The sequence below is a fragment of the Podarcis raffonei genome, chromosome 9 (genome assembly GCF_027172205.1).
Source record: "Podarcis raffonei isolate rPodRaf1 chromosome 9, rPodRaf1.pri, whole genome shotgun sequence".
NCBI classification, from domain to species: Eukaryota; Metazoa; Chordata; class Lepidosauria; order Squamata; family Lacertidae; genus Podarcis; species Podarcis raffonei.
In genome coordinates, this window is record NC_070610.1 from 80066619 (window position 1) to 80094322 (window position 27704).

Here is a 27704-nt window from a genome sequence, read left to right on the forward strand (position 1 = left end):
AGACAGACCCCTCCGAGAGTCCTCCTGCCTTCCGAGGCCATCACATCCTTGGGGGCAAATCCTTCAGAGATTAGCACCGCAAGCTGTTGAGCCTTTCTTTGAAGGAAGACTAATCGAAGACTAATCCGCAGAAGCGACATGCCAAGCACATTGTACCCAGACATACAGCAATATTCCAGTTCCGTGCCGGCCGGGGAGATCAGCTTCCTAGAAGGAATGCAGGAGGGAATTAAGCAATGCTTCTTCTGCACTCCAAATAACAGGCTCTGCCTCTGCAGACAAGTTCCTGAAAGGCAGCCACAACAGTCAGAAGGGCAGAGGGGGCACTGTTGGGACCACCTGGATGCAGCAGTGATCTGGGCACTGAGTTGGAGGCTGCAAGGGCTCCCAGTTGGGAGTTGGAGCAGGTTCAGGGCTTGGAGCTGAGTGCTGAGCATGGGGAGAGCATCACCTCCAAGGCTGCTGGACAGCAGTCACCAGAGAAACCTCCAATTTGCACCCATGCACATGCAGAGAGGAGGGTCAGGCAATGAGGCTGCCAGGGCCCACCACGAGCATCCTCCACACCCTCTGCAGAAAGGGAGGCTCCTCCCTGCCCCACGGCCTGTTTAACCAAGATAAACTGCAGCGTGGTTGCTTCCTTCCAGGAGAAACGTCCGTAGCAAATCTGGATTTTAATTTTCACAAGGAGGGAGGGTTGGGATGGAGCTGAAAACCTTGCTGGCCCTTTCCTTCCCTGCCACGAAAATGAGATTATTTTCCTCCCATTTAAACCAGATGCAGCTCCCGAGACAAAATACCTTTAAAAAAAAGGCATGGAAAAGTTTGCAATGAAATAAAAGGGAGTGAAAGAGACCAGTTGACCCAAGACCTGTAGGAGGAAAGCCAGAAGCCTGCCCCCGACACACACCTAGATTTTGAAGGATTGACAATCCTTCTGGTGCTGTTTGTGCCCGTGCGGAGAGAGAGGCAAGTGAGTGGACGGTAACTAAGGAGCCGAGGGAAGTGACCCAGTTCCACACAAAAAGCAAAGCAAAGAAGAATGGTCTACTTAGCATTCGGGGAGCTCTTTGCACTTGCTGCTGGTATGTTTTCGATGCTGGGATTACCTAGCAGGAGTTGTTCTTCTTTGCAAGAGATCTACATGGCACACTGTGCTCCTCCGAATGGAATCATGGGGGGGGGGTGTGCGCAAATAAATGAATGGCCCTGTCCTCTGCCCCCCTCCCCACCCACCTTAACTGAGGAATCCTTTGTCGTCGCTGTTAACAACAACCCTGGCCAAAGCCAATCGTTCTGAATAGGACAAATGGCACATGCAAACCATGTCCAATTTCAGCTTCAAACGTTTGTACGTTACCTTATCCCTTCTTTGGCACCAGGGAGTCAAAAATAAAACCCGAATGGACAAAAAGGACCAGTCCAGACCAGAGAGGGTTCAGCAGAGGACAGAGCTGAAAAGAAGCAGCGGGGGCTCCCACTTCCGGGGGCTGCTTTTGGGACAGGGTCCAGGTTCTGGCAGTGCCAGCAGCCGCGAGGACGCGATGTTCGCCAGCAGCAGGACTCCCCCTCCATAGGAAAGGAGGTGCTGGGCTTTCTTCACCCTCTTCTCTCCCCGCAGGTGGCCTGGGGGCTGTATCAAAGCTGCCAAGCCCCTCCAGGAGCCTCCCAGGCCTCTGCTGCGGACGACTCTTTCTCCACTGACAAGCACCGATGGAAAGGAGAAGCTGCCAGCATCCCCATAACCAGGCTCCTTTGTGGAACTGTGTGTGTCTTCACCACATTATTTATTTACCGGTACTTATTTTATTTATTTTTTATAATATTTTTATTAAGCAATTTTTATATTCATACAAACAAAACATACATAAACAAACAATGGACAAAAAACAAAACAAGAAACAAGTACCATTTCATGTCCTAATTTCTTAAACCTTTCTTCTTCGACTTCCTCATGCCTCCCGTTTCTGTATTCCAAATTCTAATCAATTGTTCAGCAAATCTTCCCTTATTTTACTATAAATTTAAGCTAATCATCCTTATTCTCCTTGTCTTAACCATTACTGATAGTAACCATTTACTTTAGTCCAACATCATTCTAACTGTCATTAATTTTGTAATATTTCTTTAAATAGTCCTTAAACTTTTTCCATTCTTCTTCCGCCGCTTCTTTTCCCTGGTTTCGGATTCTGCTCGTCATTTCTGCCAAGCCCATGTAGTCCATCACCTTCATCTGCCATTCTTCCAGTGTGGGTAAATCTTGCGTCTTCCAGTACTTCGCAATGAGTATTCTAGCTGCTGTTGTGGCGTACATAAAGAAAGTTATGTCTGTCTTTGACACCCCCTGGCCGACAATACCCAAGAGAAAGGCCTCTGGTTTCTTGGGGAAAGTATATTTAAATACCTTTTTCAGTTCATTATAGATCATTTCCCAGAATGCCTTAATCTTCGGGCACGTCCACCAGAGGTGAAAGAATGTACCTTCCTTTTCCTTACATTTCCAACATTTATTGTCAGGCAAATGGTAAATCTTTGCAAGCTTGACTGGGGTTATGTACCACCTATAGATCATTTTCATAATATTCTCTCTTAAGGCATTACATGCCGTGAATTTCATCCCGGTGGTCCACAACTTTTCCCAATCAGCAAACAAAATATTATGACCAATGTCCTGAGCCCATTTAATCATAGCTGATTTAACCGTTTCATCTTGTGTATTCCATTTCAGCAGAAGATTATACATTTTTGACAAATTCTTAGTACTGGATTCTAACAATTCAGTCTCCAATTTTGATTTTTCCACCTGGAAACCAATTTTACTGTCCAATTTAAACACTTCATTTATTTGGTGATAGTGCAACCAATCTCTCACCTTCCCTTTTAGTTTCTCAAAACTCTGCAATCTCAGTTTGTCCCCTTCCTTTTCCAGAATTTCCCAATATCTTGGCCATTTCGACTCCATATTTAACTTTTTAACTGCCTTAGCTTCCATTGGCGACAACCACCTTGGAGTTTTATTTTCCAGCAAATCTTTATATCTGACCCAGACATTTAATAGTGCTTTTCTGACAATATGGTTTTTAAAACTTTTGTGCGCTTTAACCTTGTCATACCACAGATATGCATGCCACCCAAAAATATTGTTAAAACCTTCCAAATCCAAAATGTCTGTGTTTTCAAGAAGCAGCCAATCTTTTAGCCAGCAGAAAGCTGCTGCTTCATAGTACAATTTAAAGTCTGGCAGGGCAAACCCCCCTCTTTCCTTTGAATCCGTTAATATCTTAAATTTTATTCTGGGCTTCTTGCCCTGCCAGACAAATTTAGATATATCTTTCTGCCACTTCTTGAAACAGTCCATTTTATCCATTATTTGTAATGCTTGAAACAAAAACAACATTCTTGGCAATACATTCATTTTTATAACTGCAATTCGGCCTAACAAGGAAAGCTTCAAGTTTGACCAAATCTCCAGATCTTTTTTCACTTCTATCCAAGTTTTTTCATAATTGTCTTTAAATAAATTCACATTCTTAGCTGTCATATTCACACCCAGGTATTTCACTTTTTTAACCACAGTCAACCCCGTCTCATTCTGAAACCTTTCTTTTTCAATCTGTGTTAAATTTTTCTCCAATACCTTAGTTTTTAACTTATTCAGTTTAAATCCTGCCATTTGACCAAACTCTTGAATTATTTCCAAAACTCTTTTCGTACTAGCTTCTGGCTCTTGTAAAGTAAGTACTAGGTCATCTGCAAATGCTCTCAATTTGTATTGTTTAGCTCCGACCTGAACCCCTTTGACCAACTGGTCCTTCCTAATCATATTAAGCAAAACCTCCAGGACCGATATAAAAAGTAATGGGGAGATAGGGCACCCCTGACGTGTCCCTTTTTCAATCTTGAACTCTTCTGTTACCACATTATTTACAATTAATTTTGCTTTCTGTTCAGAGTATATTGCACTTATACCATTTTCAAACCCTTGGCCTACCCCCATCCCCCGGAGGTTCTTCAACATGAAACTCCAAGAAATATTGTCAAAGGCTTTCTCGGCGTCCACAAATATCAAAACAGCCTTAGTATTTATATTCACTTCCAGCTTCTCCAAAATGTCAATTATATTCCTTACATTATCCGACAAATGCATTTTCGGGAGAAAGCCCGCTTGGTCCCCATGAATCTCCTCCATCAAAACTCTTTTCAATCTCTTTGCTAAAACATCAGCAAAAATTTTGTAATCCACATTTAGTAACGAGATGGGTCGGTAGTTCTTAAGTTGGGTCTTTTCAGTCTCTGTCTTTGGTATAAGTGTGATGTAGGCCTCCCTCCACGTATCTGGTGCCCTTCTCCCCTCAATGATTTCATTGCAGACTTCCTTCAAAGGTTGTATAAGTCCTTCCTTCAAAACTTTGTAATATTTGGAAGTCAATCCATCCGGTCCAGGTGATTTGCCCAGCGTCGTGTTTTGAATGGCATCTTCTATTTCCTGTGCTGATATCTCCTGGTTCAAAATTGTCTTACTTTCCTGCGAAATCTTTTTCAGCCCATTTTTCTCGAGGAATTGTTGTATATCTGTTTCTTTCTGCGGCCCTTGTGTATACAGTTGTCTAAAGTAGCTCTGAAAACAGTTCCTAATTTCCACTGGGTTGCATATATTCTTTCCCTCCACTTCTAAGTTTGTTACCGTGTTGAGTTTTTGTCTCTTCTTTATTTGCCAAGCCAATAACTTGCCACATTTATCTGCAGATTCAAAAGTCTTTTGTCTCATTTGTTTAATTTTCCATTCTATTTCTTGATTCATCAGTTCCATATATTGTGTTTGGTACAGTTTAATTTCTCTCAAAACCTCTTGCGATTTTGGCTTCAGTCTTAATTTCCTTTCCCCTTCTTTTATCTTTTCCAAAATTTTCTCTTTCCTCTCGTTTTGCTTTCTTTTCTTTAATGTATTTTGTTGTATCAAAAACCCTCTCATCACGGCTTTACTTGCGTCCCATACTATTCTTTTTTCTACTTTAGTCCTTAAATTGATTTCGAAATAATCTTTCAGAGTTTTTTGGGCCTTTTTACAGATCTCCTCGTCTCTAAATAAGGTGTCATTCATTCTCCATCTGAAGGAACCAGTTGTTGTTTGCTTCATCACCATCTTTACTGCGTTATGGTCGGAGAGAGGTTTTGGGCAGATTTCCACTTTCTTTATATTCGACGCCATACTGCTAGTCACCCAAATTTGGTCAATCCGAGTCCATGTCATTTTGGCTTCAGAAAAGAAGGTTCCCTCTCTCTCTAATGGGTGTTTTGTTCTCCAAATGTCAATCAAGTCCATATTGTCAGTCATTTCAAAAAAAGTTTTTGGTAGTCTTCCATCTTTTGTAACAACCTGTCTTTGTGCTTTGTCCATATTTGTTGAAACTACTCCATTCATGTCCCCCATCATGATTAATTTGTAATCCATATAGTCCATTAAAGTCTCATGCAACTTCTTAAAGAATTCTGCTTTCCCTTCATTTGGTGCATATATTCCCACTATCAAAAATTTTTCTCCTTGGAATTGAATTTCAATTGCCAAATATCTTCCTTGGTCATCTTTAAAGATTTGTTTCGGTTGCAGATTTTCCTTTGCGTAAATCACCACTCCTCTCTTTTTTACTCTGTCTGAAGATATAAATTCTTGTCCCAGTCTCTTGTTTATTAATAATTTTCTGTGTGCTCTTGTCACATGAGTCTCTTGTAGGCAAATCAAGTCCAATTGGTCTTTCTTTAGAGCATGAAATATATTTTTCCTTTTTCGGGGATTGTTTAGACCGTTACAATTCCAGGTTAGAAGTTGCAAAGCCATGATGGGGTTACTTGCTTCCTCCTACAGCTCCCAGTTGTTGTTCGTCTTTTGTCGGTGGTTCTGTGTCCGTATCTAGTGATCCCTTGCTTGAAGGGTGTCCTTCTCCTGGATAGGTCTCTTTCTGTAGGTCTTCTTCGTGTTCTCCCAGGAACTTGTCTTTATCACTCACTGTTTTTATTCTTCTTTTCTTCCCCTTGTATTTAAAAGACAGGCCTTGGGGAAACTCCCACCTGAATAGTATGTAGTTCCTTTTCAGCAGTGTCACCAAATCCTTGTAAGGACCTCTTGCATCCAAAATACTTTTGGGAATGTCTTTAAAGATCTCAATATAAAAATCTTCAATTCGAAGGGTTGTTTGGTAGTGCAGGTTCAATATTTTATCTCTCTCTTCCTTGGTTCTTAAAGTTATCAGACAATCTCTGGGTCTATTCTTCCTCTGCCTTATTCCCAACCTAAATGCACTCTCTATCTTGAACTCATCTTCTTTCAGCTCCTGCTTCCAAAAGTCAGAAAACTCTTTTGTCAGGTAATCCACCAGGTTATCTCCTTCCTTTTCCGGCACAAGTCTGATCCTTAAGTTCTTCTCCTTGCGTTGCATATCCTGCATAGAAAGTGCCAGTTCATACTCATCTAGTTTCCTGTACACCGGTGGAAATTTTTCCTCAGCAGCAGTAGCAATTTCCTTAGCTTCCTCAGCTATCTTTCGTGTTGTGGATGAATCTTCCAGTAATTTCCCAATTGCTTCTGCATTCGAGTTCACTTTGTTCCCGAGGTCAGTTATACTTTTAGTATTTAAATCAATTTTCCCAGAGATTTCTTCAATTTTCTTATTTGTTTCAGCACCTTGCTTCTTTAGTTCCTCTAAAGAGTCATTTATCTTTCCCAATGCCTTTGCAAACGCTTCCTCAGAAGACATTGTTTTCACTCTTGCCTTATTTATTGCATACAATTTATATACCGCTAGATTGTAAGAAAACCAAAAAACCCAACCCTCAAAGCAGTTTACAACAAAACAACAAAATCAATAATAAATTACAGCAAACATAAAAAATTTAAAATACTTGTTGTTGTTGTTTAGTTGTTTAGTCGTGCCCGATTCTTCGTGACCCCCTGGACCAGAGCACGCCAGGCCCTCCTGTCTTCCGCAGCCTCCCGCAGTTTGGTCAAACTCATGCTGGTAGCTTCGAGAACACTGCCCCACCATCTCGCCCTCTGCCGCCCCCTTCTCCTTGTGCCCTCCATCTTTCCCAACATCAGGGTCTTTTCCAGGGAGTCTTCTCTTCTCCTGAGGTGGCCAAAGTCTTGGAGCCTCAGCTTCAGGATCTGTCCTTCCAGTGAGCACTCAGGGCTGATTTCCTTAAGAATGGAGAGGTTGGATCTTCTTGCAGTCCATGGGACTCTCAAGAGTCTCCTCCAACACCATAATTCAAAAAGTTAAAATACTAAAACAGGTTTAAAATTCACACCAGATTACTAAGCATCCAGACAGCCTTGTCTAAACAAGAACGTTTTTAGCAGGCGCAGAAAAGAGTACAGCATATCAATTGGCAAGGAGTTCCAAAGTGCAGGTGGCCCTCCCTAAGTGACCAGCTTCTTACAAATGCAGAAGGGGAATTTTAACAAGTCTTATTTTGCATGTGTTTTAAAAACAGAGGGCACCAAATGTTATCAGTTGAAATCCTCTGCCTTAAAATGGTCTGGGCTCTTGTCCTCCCTAACTAGGTTCCAGGTTAAAATCAACTTTAGCTAGATTCCCGAAGGTCAGTTTTTCTGAAATGCTTTAATTGATTGTCTTATTCTGCTTTATTTTAGTGAATGGCAGCACCTCTTTGCTCGGCTAACTTGTACCGTAATAGCATTGTGTTTTGTTTACTACATACCCAACTTTTGTACGTTAAGAGACTTTAAGCAGCTGGCTTAGGCTGCAATCCTACACCTGGGAAGAGACTCATTGCACTAAGTGGGACTTAGTAGAAATTCATAGGATTGCACTGAAGTAGCCTTTCTCTTAATGAATTTAGGGACTACGAGTAACTGTGTAGTGTAGGACCTGTGAACCACCCTGAGACCTGTGGATATAGGGCAGTATATAAATTCAATAAATACTTTTATTCAATTTTATTTTATTAAATTCAATAAATACTTTTAAAGCAATAGTTTTTCGCTCCATAAGACGCACCTGACCATAAGACGCACCTAGTTTTTAGAGGAGGAAAGGGGGAAAGCCCTGTTTTTGGGGAGATCAGCTCACAGTTGTGCAGCTTCTTTTGCAAAGGGGAAAAGCCTCGTTTGCAGAACATTCAGCAATGGAGGCTGGGGCAAGGGGCCGGGGCCAGAAAGGGAGCCAGCAATCAACCACACATTCGCTCCATAAGACACACAGACATCTCCCCTTACTTTTTACGAGGAAAAAAGTGTGTCTTACGGAGCGAAAAATACAGTAAATAAAAGTAAGTGCACCATTGGAGGGCCCCTGCGAAATAAGCACCTCCAGGGGCCCTGAGAGAGAGAGGCCAGCGTCCATGGGAGGCAAAGGGAACCCACTTGAGGCCATGATCCTACAAGGCCCACACACAGCAGGCCAGAGGCTCCCCTGTGCAAACGGCATCAGACTTCTCCAGCGCCTGCCGTGCTCAGGCCAGTGGTCCAGAGGGATTGTCTGAGAAGACCAAGCGAAGACACATCCTGTTCCCTTCTGCTCTCGGCTGGCTCAGCCGCCACAGTCCCTGCTGTGCGTTAGCAGCAATCTGTCCAAGGAAATGTCACATGGACCAAATTAGCTTCGCAAAAATATCCGCTGATCTCCTCAGCTACCCCAACAGAGTTTCATTACAAGCAATTAAAGGCCTAATTTTAAGCCCTGCAGTCTCACACCTGCCAGGACGTGGGCACAGCTTCCGCCTGCGCCAGGGAACTTGATCAGTTCGGAAAGTTGGAAGTTTTGCACTGCCAGGGCGACAAGGGAGAAAGAGGGCAGTTGCAGGTTCATTTATGCATCTGTCAGGGATTCCATAGCTGAGAGGGAGGGGAAGGAGGACTTAGCCCCTGGGAGAAGGTCGCAGGGGCAGCCAGACCAAGCCAGGAATCTGGTCCTCTAGTCCAGAATCCCCTCTGACGGCACAACCCCAAACAGCTCCCACACAGAGCTGCTCCTTGGGAGATCTTTGGAATTAAATGTTTGGTGTATGAAAGAGCATCTCAATCCAACTACCGTTGCACTGATCACTTGATGGCTCTGAGATGGATGCTTTAGTTGAGATTCCTGCATTGCAGGGGGTTTTACTAAATAGGCCTTGGGGTTCTTCCCAACTCTACGATTCTCTGATTGTTTGAAATTGCACGCACAGTCCAATTCATCCAGATAAATACCTTGCTCAAAGAAATGCTTGTGGATAGATGATGCATGCCTTCAGATCTGGGTCCAATCTGCATGCAGCTCCAGCAAATGTGCCTGGGTGCAGAGGCCTGCTTCTTGCTCTGGTACATGAATGCTTCCCAAACCCTTCCATCTACTTAAGAAAAAACCTACCACGGACAACGAAAGAGAACAACTTTCAGTGAGATTTGCATCCCATTCTGATGCACATTTGCTCAAAAGTCCTGCCAAGCCAATGTGCAGAAAAGGCTGCAACATGAACAGCGCACTTTCCCCCGATGGAAGCTGGTGCTGACTTTTTCAGGTATGGAATTGGTTTACCGTATTTTTCGCTCTATAGGACGCACTTTTTCCCCTCCAAAAATTGAGGGGAAATGTGTGTGCGTCCTATGGAACGAATGCAGGCTTCAGCGATAGCAACATGAAGCCTCCGAAGGGCAGAGGGAGCACTCCCTCCGTGCTCCAAAGGCTTCGCGTTGCTTTCGCTAAAGCCTGGAGAGCGAGAGGCGTCGGTGCGCACCCACCCCTCTCGCTCTCCAGGCTTCAGGGATAGCCGCGCGCAGCCCCTCCGGCAGGGAGAAGCTGCATGGGGCTATGGTTTCTTTAGCCCAGTGCAGCTTGACCCAAGAGGGAGAGGTTGCGTGGGGCTAAAGAGGAAGCCAAAGCAGCCAGCGGGATGGATCCTTGGCTTGTGACATAGCCGTGCGCAACCCTTCCGGCAGGGAGAGGTTGCGTGCATCCTGTACACTGCTCTTTGGGGCTGGGGGGGAAATAAGATTATTTTTCTTGATTTCCCCCCCTAAAAACTGGGTGCGCCCTATGGTCTGGTGCGCCCTATGGAGCAAAAAATACGGTAATTGTTGGACATTTGTTGTTTTTAACGATTTGGTCGATTTCCAAACTTGATTGCACGTTCCACGGGGAACTGCCCTGTGTCAGGTAAACTACAAAGTAAATAAGCACACAAATCCTTCGCTGGTGCTTCTTTATCTTTCTTCAGCTGCCCTTCAAACCTCTTCACATCCCACTTATGACCTTGCAAAGGAGCCATTCGCCCACAGAAAGCTTAGCCAGCCCTCAAGTATCTCTGGTCACCTGAGCGGAATCGTGACTCCAGCCTCACTTTGCATGCAGTCAAGCTTCGACGTCGTCCAGCCTGCGCTCCTTGGTTTTTGCTCTGCCTTTTCACCTGACCTTCCCTGATTTCTCTCTCTGCACCGACGTGGGTACACAGAGTTGCCAAATGAGCCACCCCACGAAGGGGGCTCTGGTCCCTGCAGGTCTTGTGCTGCAAGAAATGTGCTTAGCCCCAAACAGGAGTCTCGTGGCCAGACCAGAAAACTGACAACGGCCAACGCTGTTGCTGCTGCAAGAATCTGCTTCATCAAAAGCCTGGCGTGGCATGAGACAGAGATGGGTTCCAGTCTGGAAACCCTTATGCCATTGCCAACGTGTCTCCTGGGTGCCACAAGGCTCTTTGTGGTTTTTCCAACCTACACGACATCAGGGATAGGGAACCAGTGGGGTAGGCCCCATACGTTGCTAGACTACATTTCCCATCCTTGCTTTGTTGTTGTTGAGTCATTTAGTCATGTCTGACTCTTTGTGACCCCCTGGACCAGAGCACGCCAGGCCCTCCTGTCTTCCACTGCCTCCCGCAGTTTGGTCAGACTCATGTTTGTAGCTTCGAGAACACTGTCCAACCATCTCGTCCTCTGTCATCCCCTTCTCCTTGTGCCCTCCATCTTTCCCAACATCAGGGTCTTTTCCAGGGGGTCTTCTCTTCTCACGAAGTGGCCAAAGTCTTGGAGCCTCAGCTTCAGGATCTGTCCTTCCAGTGAGCACTCAGCGCTCAGTGTTTGATCTTCTTGCAGTCCATGGGACTCTCAAGAGTCTCCTCCAGCACCAGAATTCAAAAGCATCCATTATTCGGCGATCAGCCTTCTTTATGGTCCAGCTCTCACTTCCATACATCACTAAATCCTTGCTTACTTACCATTGGCCATGCTGGCTGCTGGTGTGTTGGGATTTGGAGTCCAAGAACCCCTGCAGAGTCTCCATTCCCCCACCCAACATGGAAGGAGAACTGCAATCTGCTTTCCACATGTAATGTGCAGTGGAGACCACCAGCCATTTCTCCCTGGTTCCTGGCTTTCCTCTCCTGGCACTTATTTCCTTTGCGAGCCCTCCAGAACGGGAACGCCTGCACACCGGCAGCCGCAGAGTACCAGGAGGGAGAAAGCGGCTGAGCGGCGAGGGGGAATCCTCTCCTTCCAGCTCTGCAGTTGCTGCCGCCTCATTTCTTGGGCGAGGCACTTCTCCTTAATTTTTGTCAGTTTACTCACTGCAAAGTGCAATTATAACATAATGTAATACTTAGTGCCTACCTCACAGTGAGGACTAATTAATGTTTGAGCAGCACCTTGGAGATGTAAAGTGCTAGTTAAGTGCTAAAGCAGGCTCCCTAACGACGCCGGCTCTTAAGTCACGTTAACACCAGGATGGGGGAAATGTCAAAGCAGCAGAAGGAAAGGAACGGCCCCTTTGTCTCGGCTTGGGTGCAGAGCAGAGCAGCACGCAGGCCCACCCGCCAGCTCCTCCCTCGACAGGAAGGAGGCAGGTGGATGGTCAACGTCCTGCCTCCCAGCTGCACGTGCCCCTGACCCTCCCACCCCCCTGAACCGCATGGGACACACAGGCCTCCCAAAAGCATACGGCAAGAATGCAGAAAAGCACAGCATTCTCCAGATCCTTCTTAGGAGGCAGAGTGGCCCACTCTCTCCCAACAGGAGGAAGCAACTCTGCAAGGGAGCTGTCTTGAAGGCAAACCCAAACCCCAGTGCAGCGCTCTTCTGCTGAAAGGAGGGTGGGCAAGGGCCTCTCGCTGCCTGGCCAGGTGTCACCAGTTTGCAAAGAGTGCAAAGAAACCTAGGCGGCTGCCTTCTGGTTGGGTCAAATTGTTGCCCCATCTAGCTTAGCCATACCACGTAAGAACATAAGGAGAGCCTGCTGGGTCAGGCCAACAGCATTCTGTCTTCAGAGGGACCAACCAGAGGCCTTTCTGCAAAGCCCACAAGCAGGATTCGAGCGCCACTACTGTCTCTTCCGACCAACAGTGGCTCTCAGGCTGGCCTGGCACCTTAAGGTGTATAATGAAGGCAACTGCCGCGTTTCCTGGGGAGAGCAGTCCACAAGCAAGGAGCCACTGCAGAAAAGGCCCTGTTCTCGTGTTGCCACCCTCTGGACCTGTCACGGAAGTGTCTCTTGAAGATGGGCCTGAGAAGACGATCACGGGACCCAGGAAGGTTCATACAGAGAGAGGCAGTCCTTAAGTTATTGCAGTCCTGAGTCATGTAAGGCTTTATAGTTCAAAACCAGCACTTTGAACTGGACCCAGAACCTAACTGGCTGCCAGTGCAGTCGGACTGTAAGATGCTCAAGCCGTCTTGCCCCAGTGAGCAACCTGGCTGCTCAATTCTGCACCAGTGAAATTTTCTGAGTCGTCCTCAGAGGCAGCCCTACGTATAAAACGTTGCCACACAAGGGGCTCACCCCAAAGGGATCCGTGTGGGGTTTGGAGCTGCATTTGCCTTGGCTGGGAGAGGATCCCCTTCCCCTGCTCTCGTTCACCTTCCTGAAGGCTCATGCAGTTCTCAGGCCAAGCCAAGGCGTCCCTGCTACAGCACGTCTCGCCTTCCGCGCGCATCCCTGAAAATTGATTACAGATTTCACTGCAGCTTGTGTTTCATAAACGAAGCCATTGTCGCCGGCATTACACCCTCCGAACAGCAGTTTTCTCCACTGCAGTCCTCTCGGGCGGGGGCCCAAAGAGGCTCGCAAGAACCCATCCTATCCATCTTAGCCGCCTGCTCTCAAATTAAGCCAATCAATTGTGGAAGAAGCACAAATAAAATCCCTGCCGGGGATGTTCTCAACCTGGCGCGCAGAGAATTGGACTCTAACACACTCATAAAGTAAATGGTCAGTTCAGGAGCCAAATCGTCTGCGCAAGAAAAGGCTCTGGGATGGTCGCTTCAAAGCGGTAGCTGCTCAGGCAGAAGAGGGGCAGAGAGAGCTGCAAAATACTGGATCTGAGCAGGAGGGCGACTTGCACGAGAGCCAGAGCGGGGTAGTGGTTAAGAGCACTGGATGAGGACCAGGGTCCAAGCCCCACTTCAGCCCTGAAGCTCAGTTGGTGGCCTGGCTGGTGTTGCTCAGTCTAACCTTCACAGGCGGGTTAATATGTGGAGGGGACTCTTCGGAGAGCCAAACATTGAGAAAACTCTGTTAAGAAGTGTGTCCGCAAATACTGAAACGTTTCTCCCAAAGCTTGCCATAGAAGGAAGAAACCAGGATGGGGAGAGAGACAGCTATTGTGAGCGGCAGGTCTAGCTTCTAATCAGAGGGATGATTTTGCCAGGGCTCTGCAGTCACAGAGCCTGGAGGAAGGGATGCTGCAGTGACGTATCACAGAATCATAGAAAGTTGGAAGGGACTCCATGGGTCATCTAGTCCAACCCCCTGCAATGCAGGAATCTCAGCTAAAGCAATCAAGACCGATGGCCACCCAACCTCTGCTTAAAAGGCTCCAAGGAAGAATAGTCCATAACCCCCCAAGGGAGACAGTTTCACTGTTGAACAGCTGTCAGAAAGTTCTCCCTGATGTTGAGTCAGAATCTCCTTCCTTGTAGGTTCTGAGTCCCACCTTCCAGAGCAAGAGAAAACAAGTGTGTTCCTTCTTCCATGTGACAGTCCTCTAGGCATCCTCTCTCCTCTCAGTCTCCTCTTCTCCAGGCTAAGCGTACTCAGCCCCTTCAAGGGCTTGCCTTTTGGACCCTTGGTTCTCTTGGCTGACCTCCTCTGCACACATTCCTGCTTGTGGCACCCAGAACTGGGCACGGGACTCCAGGCGTGGTCTGACCAAGGCAGAATAGAATAGCATGATGACTTCCCTTGATGGGGACACTGGGCTTCTGTACTGCCTTGCTCTTGTCGGTTCTGCTAGTTCTTCTTGTGGCTCTTCCCTGGAAAGCGCAGGGCACTCAGGTCATGCTGCCTCGGTGTTGTCTACCCACACAGCCATGCCTGTCAAGTCAGCTTTGCACCTGGTTTCTGCAACATTTCATGCCAACTGAGCACAACACAGGCCTGAAGCTTCTTCTTTCATTTGCCATAACTTCTTTGCCCTTGCCCGCATCCTTCTGAAATGTTGCAGGCTGCTTTCTTTCTTTCTTTCTTTCTTTCTTTCTTTCCTTCTTTCTAGTTTGCATTTCCTTTTGTTGCCCATAAAAGGGAGGGAAGCAAGTCCCTTTAAGTCCCCCCCCCCTCTCCTTTTAAAGGCACCCGGCAAAAAGGCACCTAATTGTCTGTAACTTGGCAAGTTTCTTACCCAGGAAGGCCTCTATGATTTATGCTATCTCCAAACCCGAAGTGCACACCCCTAGTAAGAACTTTCACTGGAGAAGATACAACGCAGTCCCTGGAGGCTCAGCGGGTTCGGAGCAGCTTTTTTCCTGCTCTAAGTGGTTTGCCCACTTTTGGACAGAGATGCTTCCTCGCCCACTGTACTACTACTACTACTACTAATAATAATAATAATAATAATAATAATTTATTATTTATACCCCGCCCATCTGGCTGGGTTTCCCCAGCCACTCTGGGCGGCTTCCAACTGAATATTAAAAACAATACAGCATAAAACATTAAAAGCTTCCCTAGTAATAGTGTAAGTAATAGTGCCACTGTATTCTGCTCTGGTCAGACCTCACCTGGAGTACTGTGTCCAGTTCTGGGCACCACAGTTCAAGAAGGACACTGACAAACTGGAACGTGTCCAGAGGAGGGCAACCAAAATGGTCAAAGGCCTGGAAACGATGCCTTATGAGGAACGGCTAAGGGAGCTGGGCATGTTTAGCCTGGAGAAAAGGAGGTTAAGGGGTGATATGATAGCCATGTTCAAATATATAAAAGGATGTCACACAGAGGAGGGAGATAGGTTGTTTTCTGCTGCTCCAGAGAAGCGGACACGGAGCAATGGATCCAAACTGCAGGAAAGAAGATTCCACCTAAACATTAGGAAGAACTTCCTGACAGTAAGAGCTGTTCGACAGTGGAATTTGCTGCCAAGGAGTGTGATGGAGTCTCCTTCTTTGGAGGTCTTTAAGCAGAGGCTTGACAACCATATGTCAGGAGTGCTCTGATGGTGTTTCCTGCTTGGCAGGGGGTTGGACTCGATGGCCCTTGTGGTCTCTTCCAACTCTAGGATTCTATGATTCTAAGAGGGCTGCCTTCAGATGTCTTCTAAAAGTCTGGTAGTTGTTTTTCTCTTTGACATCTGGTGGGAGGGAGTTCCACAGGGAGGGCACCACTACTAAGAAGGCCCTCTGCCTGGTTCCCTGTAACTTGGCTTCTCGCAGGGAGGGAACTGCCAGAAGGCCCTTGAAGCTGGACCTCAGTGTCCGGGCTGAATGATGGGGGTGGAGACGCTCCTTCATGTATACAGGATCAAGGCCCTTTACGGGCTTTAAAGGTCAGCACCAATGCTTTGAATTGTGCTCGGAAACGTACATGATCTAGTAACTTCCTGACTGGAATACTGCAACACATTCTACGTGGTGCTGCCCTTGAAGACGACTCAAAAACTTCCTCCTTGTCCCAAATGCAGCAGACAGATGACTGGCGGGGCTTCCATTTAGATCTCACGTCACCCCTGATTTAAAACAGTTGCATGGGCTGCCTGCTTATACCTGAGACCAATTCAAGGTACTCATGTTGGTGTTCAAAGCCCTAAATGGCTCAGGCCCCAAATACCTGGAAGACCGTCTCCTTCCCTACAGACCCTCTCAGGTGCTAAGATCAGCACCTTTTGGTTGTTCCTCTGCCTTCAGAGGTTGGGGAGGGTGGTCAGGGAGGAGAGGGCCTTCTCTGTGGTGGCCCCTGAACTGTGGGACTCCCTCCCCACAGAGGTGTCCCTGGTACCTTCATTGCACAGCTTCCAAAGGACGCATCTCTTCACCCTCTTCAATATATACTTGAGGTGTATATTTTTAGGACCTGCATTATTTTGGTGTATTTATGTCGTATTGTTTTTTATACTGTGTAATATTGTTTCTTAGATGACCACCACACCTGAAGCCAGTCAGATCCTGCATCCACAGCAGTGACCAGAAGAGAAATGACCTCCGGGAGGAGCCCAGAGAGAACAAACTGCAGCGGCCCAAGCGGCTGCCTTCCTCTGCCCCAGATGCAACAAAACATGTCTGTCCCATAGCGGTCTCTACAGCCACAGAAGGGGCTGCAACCTGCCAATGGTCTGACCTCATCCCCAAAGATGGACTCCTCCATTGTCTGCCGAGACAGCTGGATGCCAACAAAATTCATGTTGGGTTTTAATTGTTATAACCCGCCCTGGGTCCTTAGGGTGAAGGGCAGGTAATAAAATGTATTAACAACAAGAACAACAATAAGAGTTACCATGTGGTGGAGTCGCTCCTCCTCAAGGTTCCAGACAACCATGGACTCTTCCAGGATTCACACACCCCCCCCGCCTATTCCCCTTCCAGCCTGGTTTCCCCTCAAACAGCTGGCATAAGCGTGCCCAGTTCTCAGTGGTGCCCTTTTGGGGCTTCCCAGATTTTAGTTTAGTTTAGTTTCGTTCTTCTGCACATCTTGGAATGTCTCCCCACATACCTCCTGGCACCTGCACAGAGCTCCCTCCATGTTGATTCTGCAAGGCCAGGCATCAGAGCTCATAGTTAAAACATATGATTTCCTAGGAACATGGTAGCATCATGTTCTGTGCTTCAGATCATATTTGATTCTCTTGCTAATTATGCTGTTTTAAATGTGCATTTATGTTTGAATTCCCACAGCAATGTTTTCCCTTGAAATGTTTAAGATTTATTTTTTATTAATTTTGCTATGTTAAACGTGCATTCTATAGTTGATTTCCTTCGTAAAGTTTCATTTTGAATCTTTAAGATAAAGTTTTAGTTTCTTGTTAAATACGTTGCTTTGAATGCATACCTTATATGTGACTTTCTTCAGTAACGTTTTGTGCTAGATTGTTTTATTTCCTGTTTTAATGTGGGTTGTAAACTGCTTTGGGGTTTTTTATTAAAAATATAAATGAAATGAATCACCATCATCGTTTTGAAGACGAGGCCAGAGAACTACCCAGCAAACTCAGGCACGCACGCTCACACATTACCTCAGTGACAAAGAGGGTTCGGGGGTCAATGATGTCCAAGAAGTGTCTAAACCTTCCGTAAAACGAAGTCTGCAAAGACAGAAAGGCACAGAGCTCAGACATGGCGGGAACACAAGGCACTCTTAACCCCCCCCTCACTGCTGGAAATGCCGGAAGGGGCAGCTGCTTCCCATCACTTCACGCTGAGGATGAGAACAGAAGAGCCTTCAGGATCAGGCCAAAGGCCCATCCAGCCCAGCACCTTGTTCTCATCGTGGTTGAACAGTTAGTTGCCTGGGGGAAAACAGCAAGCAGGATCCGAGCGCACGAGTCCCCTCCCCTCCTGTGGTCCCCAGCAACTGTGGAGGCAGAGCAGAGCCATCGTGGTCAGAATAATAATAAATAAAATAAAATTTTATTTATATCCCGCCCTCCCCAGTCGAAGCCGGGCTCAGAGCGGCTAACAACAATAAAACTAAAACAGCATTCTAAAATCAATTCATTTTAAAATCAAATTAATGGCAACCATTGGGCTCGTGTTCTGTGAGGATTACCAAAGGAGGGGTCAGACTGTGCCTTGGCCAAAGGCCTGGTGGAACAGCTCTGTCTTGCAGGCCCTGCGGAAAGATGTCAAGTCCCGCAGGGCCCTAGTCTCTTGTGACAGAGCGTTCCACCAGATCGGGGCCACAGCCGAAAAAGCCCTGGCTCTGGTTGAGGCCAGCCTAACCTCTCTGTGGCCTGGGAGACCTCCAAGATGTTTTTGTCTGAAGACTGTAAGGTCCTCCGTGGGACATACCCAGAGAGGCAGTCCCGTAGGTACGAGGGTCCTAGGCCGTATAGGCATCGATAGCTTTTCCTTCCATGATGACACCGCTGGGAAAGCTGCCAGCATATGGCACGTCCCCGGGCAGGAGGGATAACGACATTCTGCCTTGGTCAGACCACACCTGGAGTCCAGTGTCCAGTTCTGGACACCACAATTTAGGAAGGATGTTGACAAGCGGGGTGGTGTGCAGAAGAGGGCAACCGAGATGGTCAAGCCTTGAAGGAGCTGGGTACGTTTGGGCTGGAAAAGAGGAGACTGAGAGGAGATATGAGAGCCATCTTCAAATAACTCAAGGGCTGCCCCATGGAAGAGGGAGAAAGCTGGTTTTCTCCTGCTCTGGAAGCTGGGACCCAAACTGGGACCGTCTAAGCATTAGAAAGAACTTTCTGAGGGCAAGAGCTATTGGAGAGTGGAACAGGCTCCCTCAGAAGTTGGTGGACTCTCCTTCCTTGGAGGTTTTTAAGCAGAGGCTGAATGGCCACTTGTCAGGGGTTATTTACCTGTGATTCCTGCATTATAGGGGACTGGACTAGATGACTCTTGGGGTCCCTTCCAACACCCCAATTCTATGATTCTAAGGCAGGATGCTCCTACTAGCTGCCAGGCACCGCGAAGAGCACAAAGGTGGTACAGTCCTCACCCACCCAACCCCAAACAAGCGCCACGGTCCCCCTCTGCGTGAGCCACTTGGGAGCGTTCTGACTCCGGGGTTCCTGCACGTCTCTTCGCACAAAGAACCGCAGTGACATTCGTTCCCTCCCACGCCCAGACCAAGCATGGAGAGTTTAGAGGGAAAACTCTGTTAAATCAAGCAGCTGAAAAAAACAACCACCACCATTATAATTGGTGTGGAACACCTCCGGCTTCTCTCCCCCTCACACGAACAGCTTTGGCTCGCTTACAAACAACAAAACTAATTTTAAAAAATCTTTTTATAAAATAAATTAGTTTTGAGCAGAGACGCAGCAGAAGACAAAACAGTGCCTGATGCCTGTCAGGATGAAGCCGACTCTGATGGCTGGCACAGCTCCCTGTCCTAGGCAGCATGGAGGCTGCTCCTGCCGCCTGTGCCCTTCGCCCCCAAGCCCACCCTTGCCATCCCAGCCCCTGGCCCAAAATTAAAGGCATTCCTCACACTTTGAAGGGTGCCCGTGGGTGCGTTTCACTCGGCCGTTTCGTGAGATCCCTCTGATCAGGACCCAAAGTAGCTGGCATCCCCAGCTGGCACCAAATGCCTGGGCATGGCCCAAGGGCAGGGGGAGACCCCTGGATTTCACCCCCAGACTCAGCCACAGGTTCAGAGGGTGGGAAAGCAGCACTGGGCTGCCCACTCCCGCCCAGCCTGCGGAGGGTCTCCTGATCGATGCATCACAAAGGAGTCCCTCCCGTTTCATGTCCTGCTTTGAGAATGAGCGAAATAAGCAAGCCTGGCTCCACCTTGAGCCTTACCTGGCCACAGCCATGCCACCAGCCTGTCTCAGTGGGAAAGGGGAGAGGCAGGGCTCGCCCCACCATGCTTTGCCAAAAGGCCTTCTGCCCATCAGCTCTTTCTGTGCCAGCTGGTCTTTGTAACTGACAAGTGAGTTTGCTTCCCCCCCCCTCCCTCCTTGTCCTTCTCCCTTGCGGGCCATGACGACCGTAATTTGCCAAGTCTCTCCAGCACAGCATAAGCACTCTTGAATCTCAACCGGAAGAGTCTTCAAAGCACAGCATTGGGTGCTAAATCTGCCCAAGGTGGTTCTCCGTCCACAACGGACCTTCTGACCCTAACCGGTGGGCTTTTTGCAAGTACAGTGGTACCTCGGGTTACAGATGCTTCAGGTTACAGACTCCTCTAACCCAGAAATAGTACCTCGGGTTAAGAACTTTGCTTCAGGATGAGAACAGAAATCGTGCTCCGACGGCAGCAGGAGTCCCATTAGCTAAAGTGGTACCTCTGGTTAAGAACAGTTTCAGGTTAAGAACAGACCTCCAGAACGAATGAAGTTCTTAACCTGAGGTACCACTGTATTCAAGCCTGGAGGCAGAGCAATGCAATGCACAAGCCAGTCACCATAGTTTTCTGCGCATTCCCCCCTCACCAAAGGTCTGTCTGTCACCTTTTCAGGGATCTCTGCAAGGGCCTGGTGGGGCAGGAAAACCTCTTAAACTTTGCTGCTCCTGGGCACTCTAACCAAAGCTAAGTGGCGTTGATCAGGTACACTTCTAATCTGCATCAAGGGCTTTACATTTCCTGTTGCAATGTGTTGTTTCTGGGGCACAATGGAGCTCCCAGAAGCAGGGAAGCCCAACTGTGCCTTCCAAAAGATTTAGCCTCCGTGTACATTTCCCAACCAGCTGCTTCTCCTGGACGCTGCCTCCTTTCGCTCCTCAAGTACAAGCTTCCGCAGGCAATGAAGTAGGTCTCTTCGCCCCAAGAGGCCAAATATCCTTGTTTTTGGAGATGGCAGCGAGAGCGGAATTGAAGCAGAAGCTCTGTGCTGCCAGGGCTGCTTGGGATCTCAGCAGACACTCAGGTGGATGCTGACAGGGGTAAGAAAAAGCCCTTTCCATTTGTGCATTTGTTGCCCAGAGGAGAAGCCGCTTCCACGAAATGGCAGTCACAGGACAGGCTGTGTCTCTTTCAATTCGACTGGGAGGGTGAGTCCTTCCAGGACTTGTTTTAGGGGTGCAATTGTACTACTGATTCCATGCTGTTCACTACCATGATACTTCTTCCTAAAGTTGGCAGTCTGGAGTGTTTTGCAAATAGTAATAAAGATCCCACACCTGCCAGGACAAGGCTGGCCTGACTCCAGCCTCACGCTCTGCCTCTGCTTTGTTCTAGAAGCCTCATGGGTCCCAAACACAATTTGAGGTCCCAGATCAAGAATGGACACTTGGCTCTTTTCACACTGAAGGCGTAACTCACCAGCACCCAGAGATTCTGATATGAGAAGCACCTTGCAGGATCAGGCCAAGGCTGCCAAGGCACCAGCGAGTCCTAGGCGAATCTGCCAGAAATGGGCCAGTGGTCTTCAGCAGCAGCACGCCCTGGCGGAATGGGTCCATGTGCCTGACAGTTAATCAGAAGGCTGGTGGTTTGAGCCCACTCAGGGACAGCTGTGGGCAGGATTCCTGCACTGCGGGGGGTTGGACTAGATGACCCCCAAGGTCCCTTCCAAGTCTACAATTCTATTATCTATGAGCCGTGTTGAGCCTGTACCTCACCCCCTGCACTAGGTGGCCATAGGCAAGCCCATAATTCTCCCAGCTCCACCTCACGCAGGGATAACAACACTGACCTAACTTTTATTTTAAGGATTATTGCAATGATGTACATGATGCGCTATGCACACACTCAGAATGCAATACACCCACGGGGAGGGCTATTGTTCTTCCCTGCACCAGAACCACTGAGGTTAATGGAACTGGGACCAGCGCACTGGATTTGGGCTCACAGCCCTAAGAGGCAGGAAGAAACCAAGACTTAACTGACCCTCCCAGACTGCAGAAGAGAGCTAACCTCTCTTCCAAGAAATAAGCAACTCGCAGCTTTTCCACAGCAGCAGGAACACTAAAGGAGCTTGCCAGCACATGAAAACCTCAGCGATGCTACAACGTCCTCTCCCCACCTTATCTATCAGAAGGGCCTAGGCAATCTCAGCCCTCCAGATATTTTTAGGACTACAAGTCCCATCATCCCTGACCACTGGTCCTGTTAGTAGGGATCATGGGAGTTGTAGTCCCAAAACATCTGGAAGGCTGAGTTTGCCTATGCCTGGTGATGCCCAATGGCCAGAGAGCTGAACACAGAGGCATCTGCATTGGCCCCAGACTTGGAAGTTGGGCAAGAATTGCATCTCATGTCCAGTTCCCCATCTGTAAAATGGGAATAATGATGGCCTATGTCCCGAGGCTCTTGTGATTCTTTTTTTAATAAAAAAAATCTATACTTGGCACATTATAAATCATCTTGTTAAACAAGTTGGTAACAATAAATGGCATTCAATTATCCATTGCACTTCTCACAAATATGAACTTTCTCCAATTAAATCTATGATATCTAAGAGCCACATCCTAGCAGGCTTTGTCTAATCCAACCCACCACCTCCCACAGGATTTGCTCTCCGTCCTGCTTCCACCTATTCAGAGATCCAAAACCTGGAAGTGAAAATCCTTCACAGCCACGGCTGGTGGCCGGTCTACGTGCAAGGAAGGCTTTCAGCTGCCCTCCAGAAAAGTCGGGCAAAGGACCAAAAGAAGCCCAGAGCGAGAAGCAAATAGTCCCGTGTGACGAAAGGAGGGTTGTCCAAAGGAAATTCACCAAGTCCTTTCAGACATTTCAAGGTCAGGAGGAAATGCCATAATTTTCTGAGTGATCCACTTATTGCATTGGGACTTTGACCCTACAGGGCAACACGGCATTTATGAGCATATACTAACCGAACGTTAGGCACAGTTTGCCGGAAACGTCTCCTAAAAAAACCTCCTTGCTTTGAATAAGGCAATGGCCGGAGCAGCGGAGACAGCATGGAGGCTCAGATGCTGAACCCCAATTCTGCAGCTCCTAAAAAGGAACAGAACTCAGCAAAGATCTGTCTATTATGAACAACCACAGGGGGACTTGTTCAAAGTGCTCTGGGAGCAGTTATGGGCCTGGATCCCAGGGTAGCTCCCTGCCCCCCCCCCCCGGAAAATACTAAATAATGAGAGAGAAATTAGAAATTCACCAGCAGCAGAATGCAATCTCTGCCTGGAAGGCACCCCTTAACCCTTTGCTGCCCTGCACTGATTTGACAGGGGCAGGCTGGGATCTTTTGCAAGGCTGCAGATGATGTTGGGGTACGACTCTCCCAAATAAACCGCATGCAAACCCACGTCCTTCTGCAACCTTGCAAAGCATTGGGGGGGGACATCTGCTTGGGGCTGCTTCATGGGCACATCAAATGCCTCCGTGCTATTTTGGTTAACTAAATAAAAGCATTGTCCTGTACGGATGTGTAAACGATGCCACTAAAGGGACTGCCAAGGTTTCTCAGCTATCCAAGCTCTCTACCTGCTACAGTAACCGCTGCCTTTTTCTTCCCCAAGTACCTTAGAATCATAGAATCTTAAGAGTTGGAAGGGAGGGACCCTGAGGGTCATCCAGCCCAACCCCCTGCTATGCAGGAAGCTCAGCTCAAGCATCCCTGACAGATGGCCGCCCAACCTCCAAGGAAGGAGAGACCACCACCTTTTCAGGGAGTCCATTCCTCTGTCTTCCCATCAGGAAGCTATTCCTAAAGTTTAGGCAAAATCTCATTTCTTGAAATAAAAATTTAAAAAATAATAAATTGTCTAGTAGCACCTTATAGACCAACTAAGTTTGTTCTGGTATACGCTTCCGTGTGCATGCCCACTTCTTCAGAGACTGAAGATCTCCTTTCTTGGATAAGGATGGATAAGGCAACAGCGAAGTTTCAACTGCGAGGGTTTCAGAGAGTGGAAAGTGCCCTGGGAGCAACTGAACAGCACCGCGAGCCCCCGGCCGGATCTGACCAAGTCCGGGCTCGAGGCCCCCATTTCCAACACAGGCTCCAGGGACGCCTCTGGCCGCTCACAAGCTGCCTTCCCCTAGAGAAACACTGCCCCTGAACCGGGAGGCTCCACTTCGCTGTCGCAGGACGAGACCCGCTTAATGCCCGACGGCCCCGCCCCGCTCCCAGGAACGGCGTCCGCCCTTTGGCGTCGCACCTTGTGGCGGGGAGTTCCGCCGGCCGCCGCCGCTCTCCCCAGGCGAGAGCCCAGCAGAAGCCCCGCCTCCAGCCCCGCACCGAGCCAGGCGAGCGCCAATCAGGGCTGGGCGTGGGGAACCAGCAAAAAAGGGCGGGAATTCAAGCGGGCGAGTGGCGTGGGCGAGGCCCAATCAGCGCCGGCGCTGAGCCGCCGAGGGGCGGGGCTTGCTGAGGCAGGCGCTTCTTCACCGGCGACCCCCGCCCCCAGAGACACCCGCCTCCCCGCTCCCCTCCGTCGGCCCTTCGCGACGCGGCGGCGGCGGCGCCCACCTGCTCGAAGCGAGGCCTCCCCAGCTGGAAGGGCGGGAAGCCCGCGCTCTCCGCCATCCCCTCACGGCGCCACCGGCAGCCAGCGAGCCTCCTGCGCCGCCTGGCCCCGCCTCCTCCGCCAGCACCGCCTCCCATTGGACGAGGCCCACCGCAGCTCCCGCAAGGCATGCTGGGGCGGGTAGTCCTTCGCCGCCCAGAGGGGAAAGCGGCCGGCGCTGCGCGGGAGGAGCATGACGGGAAATGTAGTCCTGCCTGCCGACGTCGCTCCGCCCCGCGCTGCGCGAAAGGAATGGTGGGAAATGTAGTTTCAAGGGAGGAAGGCAGCTGGCCGGGCGAGGAAGAGGAGGAGGGCGGCCAGGGGGCTGCATCAGCCGGAGGAGGAGGGAGGCCGGGCTGCCTGCCGGAATGGGGGGCCTGGAGTGGGAAGGGACCCCCAGAGGTCATCCAGCCCAACCCCCTGCAATGCAGGGATGGCAGCTCCAGCATCCCTGGCCAGCAGCCACTGCTTGGAAACCTCCCCAAATCTCTTGTCTGATGAGAGCAGCTTTTGCATCTCATTTGGAAACCAAGGCCCCAGAGTCTGGAGGAAGAATGGGGAGGCACACAATGCCAGATGCTTGAAGTCCAGTGTGAGGTTTCCACAGTTTGTGTTGATTTGGGGAGCCATGTCATCAGCTGGTGTTGGTCCACTGTGCTTCATTAAGTCCAGGGCCAACGCAGCCGTCTACTAGATTTTGGAGCACTTCATGCTTCCTTCCGCAGACGAGCTTTATGGGGATGCTGATTTCATTTTCCCGCAGGACTTTGGCACCTGCCCACACTGCCCAAAGTACCAAAACCTGGTTCAATGCTCAAGGGATTACTGTGCTTGATTGGCCAGCAAACTCGCCTGACCTGAACCCCATAGAGAATCTATGGGGCATTGGCAAGAGAAAGATGAGAGACATGAGACCGAGCAATGCAGAAGAGCTGAAGGCTGCCATTGAAGCATCCTGGTCTTCCATAACACCTCAGCAGTGCCACAGGCTGAGAGCATCCATGTCACTCCTCATGGATTTCCACCACTACTTGGAAACCTGCGAGGAAGGAGAGCCCACCCTCCAGAATGTGGAATGGTCTCTTTAAATTTGAAGGTTCATTATTGGTCTACAAGATGTGTATTTCTTTAAGGGCCAGAGCAAATAACGTCACCTAGTTTTACAGCTGTGAAGCAGGTGCTGTTATGTTAAGTAAGATGTTGGGTATAGAATATAAAGAGCAGCACCTAGCTCTCTCAGTATCCTGGTGGGTTGGTCATGCTTAATGATATATTATAATTAATGTAAAAGGAGTTGTTGTCACCGTTTAGTGGTGTCCGCCTCTTCGTGACCCCCTGGACCAGAGCACGCCAGGCACTCCTGTCTTCCGCTGCCTCCCGCAGTTTGGTCAAACTCATGCTGGTAGCTTCTATGACACTGTCCCACCATCTCGTCCTCTGTCTCCCCTTCTCCTTGTGCCCTCCATCTTTCCCAACATCAGGGTCTTTTCCAGGGAGTCTTCTCTTCTCATGAGGTGGCCAAAGTCTTGGAGTCTCAGCTTCAGGATCTGTCCTTCCAGTGAGCACTCAGGGCTGATTTCCTTCAGAATGGAGAGGTTGGATCTTCTTGCAGTCCATGGGACTCTCAAGAGTCTCCTCCAGCACCAGAGTTCAAAAGCATCAGTTCTTTGGCGATCAGCCTTCTTTATGGTCCAGCTCTCACTTCCATACATCACTGCTGGGAAAACCAGAGCTTTTACTATACGGACCTTTGTTGGCAAGGTGATGTCTCTGCTTTTTAAGAAGCTGTCTAGGTTTGTCATTGCTTTTCTCCCAAGGAGCAGGCGTCTTTTAATTTTGTGACTGCTGTCATCATCTGCAGTGATCATGGAGCCCAAGAAAGTAAAATCTCTCACTGCCTCCATTTCTTCCCCTTCTATTTGCCAGGAGGTGATGGGACCAGTGGCCATGATCTTCGTTTTTTTGATGTTGAGCTTCAGACCATATTTTGCGCTCTCCTCTTTCATCCTCATTTAAAGGTTCTTTAATTTCTCCTCACTTTCTGCCATCAAGGTTGTGTCATCTGCATATCTGAGGTTGTTGATATTTCTTCCGGCAATCCTAATTCCAGTTTGGGATTCATCCAGCCCAGCCTTTCGCATGATGTATTCTGCGTATAAGTTAAATAAGCAGGGAGACAAAATACAGCCTTGTCGTACTCCTTTCCCAATTTTGAACCAATCAGTTGTTCCATATCCAGTTCTAACTGTAGCTTCTTGTCCCACATAGAGATTTCTCAGGAGACAGATGAGGTGATCAGGCACTCCCATTTCTTTAAGAACTTGCCATAGTTTGCTGTGGTCGACACAGTCAAAGGCTTTTGCATAGTCAATGAAGCAGAAGTAGATGTCTTTCTGGAACTCTCTAGCTTTCTCCATAATCCAGCGCATGTTTGCAATTTGGTCTCTGGTTCCTCTGCCTCTTCTAAATCCAGCTTGCACTTCTGGGAGTTCTCGGTCCACATACTGCTTGAGCCTTCCATGTAGAATTTTAAGCATAACCTTGCTAGCGTCTGAAATGAGTGCAATTGTGCGGTAGGTGGAGCATTCTTTGGCACTGCCCTTCTTTGGGATTGGGGTGTAGACTGATCTCCAGTCCTCTGGCCACTGCTGAGTTTTCCAAACTTGCTGCTTTTATAATTAAGTGTTTTAAAGTGTTTTAAATTTGTTGTTAGCCACCCAGAGCCCGGTTTTTGAACCGGGAAGGGCGGGGTATAAATAAAAAAAATATTATTATTATTATTATTGGTGGCGACTGTGAGCCCAGGAGGCGGGGCAAAGTGGGCATTGGCCTCATCCAGAAGGCTCACGCCATGGTCTTCTGTGGGTATTCGTGGGTGCCTTGCTAGATGAGCAGCTCTTTGCAGAGAGCGCAGCAGGGCCGGCCTGCCTGCCAGTCTTGGGTGGGAAGGGGCACTGTGCCCCCACCCAAAAAGCCAATCTCTCTGGAAAGCCCATGTTGGGAGGTGGGTGCTACCGCTGTCGGCGGGCATATTTTGGGGAAGAGATGGGTTGGGGTTCAGCGTCAAGAGGGATCTCTGTGCACCTGGGAAAACAGAGCGATTGGAGGGGGGGGTCCCTGCCCTTTCCCAGACAAAAGGGTGAAGCAGGCTGGATGGGGGCGCTGGGCTCGGCCGATGGCCAGGCGTCTTCAGGCATCCCGGATCCGAACACCTGCTTCTCTCGCAGGTCGCCCCCTGATCTTGACCACCTGCTCGCATTGTTCAGCCGCGATTTGGCCTGTCAGTTTCAAAACTTTGGGCGGGGGCTTTTTTCCTCGCTCTCAGCCCTTCATCCCCCTGGATTAGCTGCAGCCCAACGAGGGCACCTGCTGAAAGCCATCACGGTGGGAACCTCCCCCCCTCCCAGAAATCCAG

The 27704-nt window shown here is 48.6% G+C and overlaps 1 protein-coding gene across 2 annotated transcripts in view; it reads right to left on the reverse strand.

The window, feature by feature from the left end:
• Positions 1–24381, reverse strand: part of SFXN5 (sideroflexin 5) — an 89872-nt gene extending 65491 nt beyond the window's left edge. For both annotated transcript variants that reach the window (XM_053402268.1, XM_053402267.1), the window contains exons 1-2: positions 24253–24381; positions 17422–17490 (exon numbers count right to left, since the gene is read on the reverse strand). In XM_053402268.1, the coding sequence (XP_053258243.1) occupies positions 17422–17490; positions 24253–24309 (126 nt within the window). In that variant the 5' untranslated portion in view covers positions 24310–24381. The remainder of the gene's footprint in view (positions 1–17421; positions 17491–24252) is intronic.
• Between the last annotated feature and the right edge of the window lie 3323 nt (positions 24382–27704).